The sequence below is a fragment of the Grammomys surdaster genome, unplaced genomic scaffold (genome assembly GCF_004785775.1).
Source record: "Grammomys surdaster isolate TR1022 unplaced genomic scaffold, NIH_TR_1.0 164, whole genome shotgun sequence".
Lineage (NCBI taxonomy): Eukaryota > Metazoa > Chordata > Mammalia > Rodentia > Muridae > Grammomys > Grammomys surdaster.
The window spans coordinates 354,224-365,325 of record NW_021604612.1 but is presented as its reverse complement, the minus strand read 5'-3'; the positions used below and the strand labels follow the sequence as shown (position 1 = coordinate 365,325).

The following is an 11,102-nucleotide window of genomic DNA, read 5'->3' as shown; positions in this document are numbered from 1 at the left end:
CCGCGGAGCGCAGCTGGTGTTTGGGCGGGAGGTCGGGGCTCGCGGCTCGGGCCGGGCGGCGGCTGCGGGCGCGGCAGGGGGCGGCCGCGTCCCTGGGGCAGTGGCGTCGCCCAGGTCCCCGCAGCCGCCCGCGCAGGTAAGCGGCGTCTCCGGGGCTGCGGGGCTGCAGAGGATGATGCTCGGGGCGCCCGCGCCTGCATCCCGGGCGGCCCAGGGCCCGCGGTCGCCTAGCACCGGCTGCGTGCTGAGTGCCGCTCGGGCTGGACCGCGCTGCACAACATTACCCCCACCTTTTCTCCTCCTCCTCCTCCTCCTCTCTTTCCAGCTTCCTCCTTCGCCTTTTTCCCTGGTCCCCCATCCTCCTCAGCATCACCCACTTTAACCCACCTCCCTGTCCCATGAATTGTCACGCGCCCTAAACCTCCTTCCCACTTTTCCAGGTAACCCTCACCTCACCATCTCCTCCCCTGACTACCTGCGTTAAGGCACCTTTCTGACCTCTCTCCTGTCGTACTCTCCTCCGGGGCCTGTGACACTGGCGGGAGACAGTGAGGAGGGAAGGTCCCTAGAGGGGAGGGCTTGTCTCCGGACGGCTCTCTGTCCCCCTGGTAAAGAGGATAGCAAGCAACACAGCCACCCCTATCCTCTCCTGTGCTGTGCTGTACCTAGCGGGACTTTCAGGGTCTCCTGGCTTCACCTCAGGGTGACCCGGGCTCTTTATCATCAGAAAGCCTCCTGAGCTGGTCATCTGATCCGGGTTAACTGGGTCAAGTGGAGACTGTCTCCTCAGGCATTCCTCTCGTCAGAAGTTATCTTTGATTGGACTTGAATTTGGCTTTTATTCCCCAGAGCCGGCTGATCTTTGAGATCTGAGGTGCGGGGCTGCATTGATGCCGGTCCCTGATGGGAATGGGTCTGTGAAGAGAGCCAGAAGTGTGTGTGTCTACCTATTGTCCTGCTGCTACACACTCTACCTAAACCAGAGTTTGCTTGTCACAAATCAGCTCTGGGCTTGTGTCCCTCCCTAGGCTTAGGGGCGGCTAGCCTCCTGGGGCTCTAAGTGAGTGGCAGGCCCCAGCTCTCTCTCTCTTAGTGCCAGATCTGGTCTTGTGGAGAGGCTAGGGTCTCTCCTTGCTGAATGTTTACTGCTCTGCCTGAGGAAGGGCTCTTGTCTGCTTTGTCCCGAGCAGGGAAGGGTTGGCGGTGGAGAGCTCTCCTGGTCACCCACTGGGTGTTTTTGTATCTGCTTTTGACATGAGCAGGTTGGTGGGAACTCAGTTTCTAGAGTCAGGTATTACCACCGATTCAGTCTCAGGGCATCCTAGGGTGAAGGCAATTTTAGAGTTACAGTTTCCTCAGAGTCTATGAACACCAGGTGAGAGTCTCACACAGAAATCTTAGGAACCCTGGGTTGTTTCGAAGAGCAAGTGCAAAACAAGACACCTTTCTGGGGCTTTTCCCCTTTTCCTAAAAAGGAAACAGCCGGGGCTGATGGTATCACCCATGGAGGAGGGCGGGTGCCAAGCTTAACACCGGCTCTGCATCTTGGGAAGAAGCTGACTTCTCTCCTCTCCCTGTTCCTGTACTTTTCCTAGAAGCCTAAGAGTCCCCATGAATATTCAGTGTGTGTGTTTTTGACTTCCTAAACATTATAGTCAAGTAATTCTTTATTCAGGCGACACCAAGAGGGTGCCAGTAGATGAGGAATGAATACCAGAGGCTTTCTTTGACTCCGGGAGTGGACATGGCCCTCAGTCACGTTGCTTCAGCCTTTGCCTTCTGCTTGGGGTGGGAGCCTTGGGACACTCTCCACCTTTGGTTTGCCTGTTGATCACACATCGCGGATTTATGGTGACACTATCCCTACCCAGCCAGCTGATGGATGAAAACACTAGAAGTACCTTGCAGAGACAGGCATGTACACCTGATCTAGCCTGTGTCTACTTTGGGTGTGTAACATCTCTGCTATGCTGCAGACTTCCAAGACCTAGCTGGTCCAGGCGGTGGGGTGACAAGTCTTGTTATTGTCTCCTTCCTCCCCAAGGGGAGGAGGGAGGAGCACTGATGTGCTCCCAGTTGTGCTCCTCCAGGTGATGGAGTGCTTTCAGGAGAACCTGAAAATAGACCTGACTGTTTGCATCACCTTGGAGAATGGAGCGTTGCAGAGAAACTGGGGGACAGATGTTCTGGGTTCTAGAGCCTTAGGGGGGCACAGTCGGGCTTTCATCGTGTTTTACAGTGGTTCACGCTCTGTGTCCCCCAAGCAGGATGGCTGGCAAAAAAACGGTGTCAGCTGCTCTCAGAGATGGAAAACTGAGTCAGGGCCTTGGAAGGTTTTCCCTTCCATAATCCTGTGGGTGAGGCCACTAGGTCACCTATCAGCTGAGCAGCAGAAAGAGGTGACTCCAGGGTACCCGCTTGCTTTTCAGAAGTGATATTAGCCTGACTTACAGAGTGTTTGGGAAGAGGAGGGGGAATGTGGCAATAGCCCTCTGCTGTTTGAGGCTGGATCTCCATCTTCTGTTAGGCCTTTTCTAGTCATAACATTCATGCTGCCGCTCTCTGGTCTCCATCCCAGGTTTGGACGTCATGAAAACCCTTTCACGGTGACTGGCTCCATTTGCAAATGGGACATAAGGCAGCTCCCTCCACCTCACTGCGGTGACTTTTCCTAGTGGACCCAGTTGGCAGGCCTCACTGTTCATCAATGGAGCCCTTGGCAGGAACAGAGGGACAGTGGCAGCCATGCCTCCCCCTGCCGCCACCACTCCTCCTGCCTCCTGCTAACCTGCATGCTATGGGTGCCCTGGAGACCCCCAGAGGACTGATCATCTGAGCCAGCTTCCCTCGAGCACCGAGTCCGTCACCATGTGGCTGGAGTGGCTGGTGGCCTGGAGCTGGTCTCTGGATGGCCTGAGGGACTGCATTGCCACCGGTATCCAGTCTGTTCGGGACTGCGACGGCACAGCCGTCATCACTGTGGCCTGCCTGCTTGTCCTGTTTGTGTGGTACTGTTACCACGTGGGCCGAGAGCAGCCCCGCCCCCACGTGTCCGTCAACTCCCTCCTGCAGGGCGTGGATGCCAACGGGCTACAGAATGGATCCATGTACTACCAGTCACCGGAGTGTGCACGCTGCACGCACCACGAAGGTCTCAACCAGAAGCTCTACCACAACCTTCAGGAATACGCCAAGCGGTACTCCTGGTCCGGCATGGGCCGTATCCATAAGGGCATCCGGGAGCAGGGCCGCTACCTCAGCAGCCAGCCCTCCATCCAGAAGCCCGAGGTCTTCTTCCTGCCTGACCTCCCCACTACGCCCTACTTCTCCCGGGACGCCCAGAAGCATGACGTGGAGCTGTTGGAGCGGAACTTCCAGGCCATCCTCTGCGAGTTCGAGACTCTCTACAAAGCCTTCTCTAACTGCAGCCTCCCTCAGGGGTGGAAAGTGAACAGCACCCCCAGTGGGGAATGGTTCACCTTTGATTTTGTCAGCCAGGGCGTTTGTGTCCCCAGGAACTGCAGGAAGTGCCCACGGACTTACCGCTTGCTCGGAAGCCTCCGGACCTGTATTGGGAACAATGTTTTCGGGAACGCCTGCATCTCAGTGTTGAGTCCTGGGACTGTGATCACGGAGCACTATGGGCCCACAAACATCCGCATCCGGTGCCACCTAGGTATGTGGAAGGGCAGAGTCCCAGCATGCACGGCGGAAGCCTCGAGTAAAAAGGTGCTTTTGCCTCTTGGGTGCTTTGATCAAATACAGAAGGCATACAGCTGGATGCCACAGCTCATGCCTGCAGTCCAAACACTCAAGAGGCTGAGGCAGAAGGGTGAAGGCTTGAAGGGCTAGCCTGCACTATTTGTGTGCACTTGTATGCATGCATGTGCTAGGGCCAGAGGTCAGCCTTGAGTACTGTTTCTCAGGAGTCTACTGTGTTTTAACAGGACTTCTGTGGGACCTGGCGCTCACTGGTTAGGTTAAATTGGCTAGTCTCAAGTTCAAGGGGGCTCTATCTCTCTGTCGTCGTCTCTCCAGCCCTGTGACTGCAGTGTGTGCCGCAGCAGCTAGCCGGTTCACATGCCAAAGCTCCAACTCAGGTCCTCATGGTTGTACCAAAAGCACTTTACAAAACTGAGCCATATCCCCAGCCCTAGATAAAAAAAAAGTTTTTTTGTTTTTTTTTTGTTTTTTTTTTTTTTTTTTTTTTGTTTTTTTTTTTTTTTTTTGTGGCGGTGGTCTGTAAACAAGTGTTGGAGCAGAATGTGAAACTTGTTTCTTTGTATCCTCTTAAACTTTGGTTCATTCTGCTGTGAAACTTGTTTCTTTGTATCCTCTCAAACTTCGGTTCATTCGGCTGTGGTGCTGGAGGTGGATCCTGGGCTCTCACACATGTTCTCTGCCACCGGGCCTCACACCAACCTAACCGTAGCATCTGGCAGGAAAAGCTCTATCTGAAAGAACTTTGGAGGGGAAGGGAGCAACAGTGTTCGCAGTCTTTCCTGTCCATTACACCAGCTGCTGGCCACATGTGGCTGCCGATGGCTTAGGTTGTAGTCAGTACAATAGCTAACCTAAAGTTCTCACTTGACTTAAGTTTGCGTATCCAGGTATGTCTGGTGGTTGCTGTGCTCTGTGGTATCTGACACAGAACCCACGGAGAGTTCTGGTGATGACAGAGGTCCTTGATGGTACCCAGGAGGCTGTGAGAGATGTTTAAACTTTCTGAGTCACGTGGATAAAAGGTGCCCAGTATTCTGGTCACTCTATTCAAATCTCAGGAGTTCTTGTGGATTGTGCGCATGGTATGCAAATTGAGTCCAGCTAAGCTGCCTCTGTACCTAGCCCAGCCGTGAGCTAGCTGTGCCACACTGAGCAGACTGCTCCTCTAGATCTTTTCTGAGCTTCTGTTGCCTCAATAGAAAGTGAGGCCAGGGATCCTGTGGCAGAAGGTCTCCCTTGGGGATCTGATGAGATGAGGTGTGTCTCAGAGTGGTCACCAGAGCTATGAGCGTGGAAGCAGGCTTCACAAGTACATGGCACCTTCTTCCTGGTGAAGGAAGTTGGTGACAGAGGCCACGCATGGCCTCACTGGAGAACACGCCACAGCAGAGCTTGCTGAGCTAGGTGGCAGCTGTAAGAGGCGGTGCTGGCTGGCTTCAGAAGGTGGGGAAGCGGAGGATGAGTGTCCTGTGCAGGCTCTGGTGGGGTTCCCTAGAGTGCTTTGCAGGGAGCCTGTGCCAGTTGCTAAGTCCCCCCGCCCCCTTTCCACCCACAGCTCTGCTCTCTCTGCTCTTTGGGTGAGGATTCTGGGTAAGGTAAGGTTTGAACTGAAGATGTGGGTGCGGAGAGGCAACTGTATCAGAGGGTGGCTGCAGAGGGGATTTGACAGGGAGGCAGGACAGAATGGAAGCTGGAGTCTAGATCCATGGACAGATGGGGTGTTTGGCAGGCTCTGAGTCTCCATTGCCTCTCTGCAAAATGGACTCCCAGCACCCAAGCCGCGGAGAAGTTTGGGGACACAACTCACTAAGTGGCCATTTGGCATAGTGCCCGGCAGTGTCCTCCTGAGTGTGGCAGTAGGTCTCATGACTACACAATGCTGTGTCTGCCCCAGGAAACAGTGGGGCAGAGGATCTGGAGGCCAGCTGGTCTGGACTCAGTCCCTCACCTATCCTCCAGGGTCAGGCCCTGGAAGCCTTCAGGGCAGTTTGGGGAACACTAGTAAGCGTGTAAGTGGAGTTCTTGGCGGGCGGAGGCCATCACTACTACCAGGTAGGCTCATAATGGCATTGGTTAATAAAACTCTGGTTGTAAACAGAACTGGAGGGATCCGGTAGGACAGACCAGGGGGGAGCAAACGTCAGACTCCGGCCAGGCTGTAGCTTGGAGCTGTTGGCAACGGGAGTAAAGATTTCCTTTTGAAAGCCGTTGCTTTGTGGGAGCTTTTGATTTGCAGGGCACTGGGATGAATCCGAAGTCTCATGCATGCTGGGCAAGCACCAGAAGCACTGAACTGGAGCCCCAGCTACCTACCGTGCTGTTCAAAGGCTTTGGGATGAGGAGGAGGGGGAGGGATCCAGGTTGTTGAGTAGGCAGGCTGCAGGCAGGATATCTTGGCTTGGACTCTGGTGTTAATATTGGTTGTGCACGCACCGTATATGACGTGTGTGCACGCACGTGTAGCACACCTGGTAGTCTTGATCATTCCCTCAGGCTAGCTAGTAACTTGAAGGAACCAGACAACTCTAGAAGGTAATTTGATGATGTCAGTCCACAATGGAGGGACAAGCACCCAGAACGTTTCTTGGCTCAGAGTTGGGGAGGGAAGCATCAGGCTTTGGAGGTTTTGCACTAGGCAGTCTCAGCAGAGCCCCTCAATGAGTCTTTGATGCCCTTTGGATGCAGCAGAAAATTGTCCTTTAAAAAGACCCTGGTGGCCGGGCGGTGGTAGTGCACACCTTTAATCCCAGCACTTGGGAGGCAGATTTGGGATTTCTGAGTTCGAGAGTTCGAGGCTAGCCTGGTCTACAGAGTGAGTTCCAGGACAGCCAGGGCTACACAGAGTAAACCCTGTCTAAAAAACAACAACAACAAAAAAAAACAAAAAAAACCCAAAAAACAAACAAACAAACAAACAAACAAAAAACAAAACAAAAAACCCTGCTGTAGGGAACTTTGCATGGATGAAGCTGGTTTGAACTCAGCATCCCTGGATTCCCATGGGTCCCAGGACGAAGCGAGTTTCTGAGGTCATGAGAACTTCAAGCTATTAACATAAGCAAAAGGGTCTAGGGCCCAGACCAGATGAAACTAGCAAAGGAGGGATTTTGCTGAGGACCTCAGTGGTAGCCAGCTCGGACTTACCAGTCCCCTATCCCTAGAAAGACTGATCTATCTGTTGGTCTGTGAGGAGAATCCCACCTGTTGGTGACTGGTGAGATGGCTCAGAGGGTGAGGTACTTGTCTTACAAGCCAGTTGAGCTGAGTTTGATCCCTGAAACCCACAGAGGAAGGACAGAACCACCTCGTGTAAGTAGTCCTTGGATGCTTGCTCACGTGTAGTGTCTGTACACCCCACACAACACTGACACAAAGTTTTAAGTTAAAAAAGAACAGAAACAGCTGGTTGGTGGTGCCTGTACCCAGGACACTCGGGTAGGAGAACTGACAGTTCAAGGCTAGCCTGGGCAACACAGTGAGACGCTGAACACCCCCCCACCCCTGCCGCTGAATAAACAAAATAATGCCCAGAGATGATGTACTTACTCATGGGCTTGAGGCTGGAAGTCCAAGGTGGAGCCCTGTGAGGCTGAGGCTGTGCCGGTTGCTAGGTGGGTGTTTTAGTCAAGGTTACTATTCCTATAATAAAACACCATGACCAAAAAAGCAAGTTGGGGAGGAAAGGGTCTATTTGGTTTATACTTCCACATTGCTGTTTATCTTTGGAGGAAGTCAGAACAGAGAGTCAGACAGGACAGGAACCTGGAGGCAGGAGCTGATGCAGAGGCCGTGGAGGGGTGCTGCTTACTGGCTTGCTCCCCCTGGCTTGCTCAGCCTGCTTTCTTATAGAACCCAGGACCACCAGCCCAGGGATGGTCCCACCCACAATGGACTGGCTCCACCCACAATGGACTGGCTCCACCCACAATGTGCTGGCCCCACCCATAATCGTCAATCACTAATTAAGGAGATGTTCTACATTTGGATCTTACGGAGGCACTTTCTCAGTTGAGGTTCCCTCCTTTCAGATGACTCTAGCTGGTCTGTCAGATTGACATAAGACCAGCCAGCACAGTGGGTGTGGCAGCCTCTTCCAGTCATAACCTACTCCGAGAAGATCCCTAACACCATCACCTCAGGATAATCTTAGTCTCAGGGTGGTCATACCTACTCCAACAGGCCACACCCACTCCAACAAAGCCACACCCACTCCAAGGCCACACCTACTCCAACAAGGCTCTGCCTCATCCAACAAGGCTACACAGTGCACAGTGTGGACTCTGGGGAGCGTGTAGATGTGCTGCCCAGAGCAGCCTAGCTCCATCTTCTAGCAACCTTGAAACCTGGGCATCTTTACCCTCAATCCTGTGTTTTTTCCCAAGGTCTGAAGACTCCCAATGGCTGCGAGCTGGTGGTCGGGGGCGAGCCCCAGTGCTGGGCGGAAGGCCGATGCCTCCTCTTTGATGATTCCTTCCTGCACACTGCGTTCCATGAAGGTAGGCGTTGCCTCTCCCAGAGCTTGCCCAACCTACTTGCTTTGTGGTTATTAGAGATTTTTTAAAGAGAAGTTTCAGAGTACCAGACAAAACTTACCAGGAAGTCCCAAGCCCCCCATGTCACCTTCCCATGGACAGTGTCTCCATGTGGGTATTACAGGTGACAAGCCAACTTCAGCCATCATGACCTAACGGCCATCATCACCATCAGGCTCCCTCTCAGTGTCAGATGTTCTGTGGGTTGGGAGAACAGCATCCAGACTGTGTCTGCTCTGACAGCCTCATTACCCTAAGTCCAGGCAGGCATGGTGCAGACGGAGCTGAGAGTTCTACATCTTCATCTGAAGGCTGCTAGCAGAAGACTGACTTCCAGGCAGTGACACACCTACTCCAACAAGGCCACACCCACTCCAAACAGGGCCACACCTCCTTCAACAAGGCCACACCTCCTCCAACAGAGTCACACCTACTCCAACAAGGCCACACCCACTCTAACAAAGCCACACCTACTCAGAGGCCACACCCACTCCAATAGAGCCACACCTACTCCAACAAGGTTCCACTTCCTCCAACATGGCTACACCTACTCCAAGGCCACCACTCCAACAAGGCCACTCCAACAAGACCACACCTACTCCAACAAGGCCACACCCACTTCAACAAGACCACATCTCCAAACAGTGCCACTCCCTGGGCCAAACATTTTCAAACCACCACAGTTCCCTCCCTCGTCCTCCTCCCCCTCCCCCGCCCATTCCCGTTTCCTTCACCCACCTTGGTCCAAGGCATGGGAAGCCTCGTAAACATTCACCATCCAGGAAGGGGAGGTCTTCCCGTGCCCGCCGGCCCTACGGCTCAGGCCACATAGTGTTGTGCCAGGCTTAACCTGACCCTGTTACGCTCCTCCTCCCCAGGTTCCGCTGAGGATGGCCCACGGGTGGTCTTCATGGTGGATCTCTGGCACCCCAACGTGGCAGCTGCAGAACGTCAGGCCCTGGATTTCATCTTTGCTCCGGGACGATGAGGACGTTGCCTGGGCTGGAGCCAGGCTGAGTGGTGGACTGTGGGGTTACCCACCCTGACCGCGCCCTGATCCGTGCTGGAAGTGTGAATGGCTTCCTGTCACTGTGGGGCGTCTTACCTTTGGTTACTGGGAACTTCTTCGGTTTCTTTCCCCTTCCAGCTATTGGCTGGGACTTCCGGCCTACTAGTGTGTCCCTTTGGCTGTGACCAGAGGCTCTGTGCCTCTCCTGTCCGTGTCACTTTGCTACCTGGTGTCCTCTCCGTGTTCTGGAAAATAGAGTAACCAAATGGCTGTTTTTTGTCTAAATGTGATCATCTTAAACTTCTGTAGCTGTCTCAAGAGAGAGCAAAAACGAAACAACAAACAGAACACCGCAGACCAGAAGTCACCGAGCCAGACAACTTGGCCTCTGATTCTGAGCTTCCAAGGACCCTTCAGTGTCCCAAAGCAAGAGACAGTCTGCAAGCCTGCACACCTGGTTGGCTTCATTATGGGCTTACCAGATACCATCGGGGTGGTGCATAAGTCAGGGCCCCGGGGGATCAGTCATTATCACTGATAGACCCAAAATCTATCAGAGCCCTTGAGGTGGCGACCTGGGCCTTTTCTTTAACCACATCCTCCTACAGAGCTGAAGACCAGTGAGGGCGCTCAGGTCAGCCACAGAACAGGGATCCACTTAGCTCACTGCCTACAGAGGCCTACTGCCAAGCCCGGCCTGACACATGCTGCTGCTGCTGCTACGGTTTCTAGTCCACAGATTGGCAGGAAGCATGGGTTGAACCTCCGCCACTGGCCATGTGACCGGAGTGTCCACCAGGCTTTGCCTAAGAGTTAACATTTATCATACCTGTATGTCAACTTTCACACACTAGACTCAGAGACAGCAAAGAGTTATCACCATGTCTGTCAACGCAATGACTAGTGCCAGCGGGTGTGATGACACCGGAGACAGCTCCAGATCCACAGACATGGCGCTGATTCTTCAGTCTCCAGAGAAGACACACAGTTCTATTCTCAAAGAAGGCCAGCCAGAGGTCCTGAGTCCAACTGATGGGAGAATGCAGTCAGCTAGACACTCTCGGGACACACTGGGAGTGGTGGGCCCGTGGGTATGGTCCCAAGCAGGACAGAGTAAACAGCCTTATGTACAGGTCTGTTGTTAGGTCCCAATGCAAAACCAGCCACCTCTGGAAGGTAATTTGATGATGTCAGTGCACAATGTAGGAAAAACACCCAGAGGGAAGCATCAGGCTTCGGAACTTTTGCACTCGGGGTCTTGGCAGAGCCCCTCACAGTGCATGATTCCCAGATATCCTGACTGTCCCCCACTACATGCCAAGGTTAAGGAGCAGGGAGTAAATAAAGAGCTTTTGACAAGCGATGTGGTCAAGCGGCTTGTGAGAGAAGGCAGCGAGAACTGATGGGCTCGTGTGGGAGTGTGGCTTTTGGTTCCCGAGTGGCATCACAGAGATGGCTGAGGCCATGATCAACAGTAGGAAAAGATAAATGGCTGTCCTAACAGAGAGGAACACTGGCCTAGCAGGCCTGAGGCCCTGGGTTCCATCCCCAACGAATACCAGATATGGAAGTGTGACTGGGAACAGGCAGCAGGTCTCTGCGATGCTAAGTCAGCTCCGATGGTAAAATGGACAACATTTGTATTGTAAGAATTACAAATTCTTGCATATTCCTGAAGGAAAAAAAAATGTCTTCTGGAAAGGTAGCCTCGGGCTCATCTCCTGGAATTCATTCCCCTGCCACTTCTGGAAAGTCATGCCCCCTCTCCTGGTCTCAGTTGGTTCCCTGCAGATATGACCTATTACAGAACAAACAGGTACTGGGTAGGTGTTGGATCC

At 53.4% G+C, this 11,102-nt stretch overlaps 1 protein-coding gene across 6 annotated transcripts in view; it reads left to right on the top strand.

The window, feature by feature from the left end:
* Asphd2 (aspartate beta-hydroxylase domain containing 2) overlaps positions 1-10,623 on the top strand; it is an 11,581-nt gene extending 958 nt beyond the window's left edge. The window contains exons 1-6 of one of the 6 annotated variants that reach the window (XM_028765485.1): positions 81-136; positions 850-1,060; positions 1,263-1,375; positions 2,579-3,676; positions 8,106-8,219; positions 9,134-10,623. In XM_028765485.1, the coding sequence (XP_028621318.1) occupies positions 2,869-3,676; positions 8,106-8,219; positions 9,134-9,243 (1,032 nt within the window). In that variant the 5' untranslated portion in view covers positions 81-136; positions 850-1,060; positions 1,263-1,375; positions 2,579-2,868 and the 3' untranslated portion in view covers positions 9,244-10,623. Of the gene's footprint in view, positions 1-80; positions 137-849; positions 1,061-1,262; positions 1,376-2,578; positions 3,677-8,105; positions 8,220-9,133 lie in introns of those variants that run through there. The other 5 variants (XM_028765486.1, XM_028765487.1, XM_028765488.1 and 2 more) reach the window with 5 other exon arrangements.
* Positions 10,624-11,102: the final 479 nt, after the last annotated feature.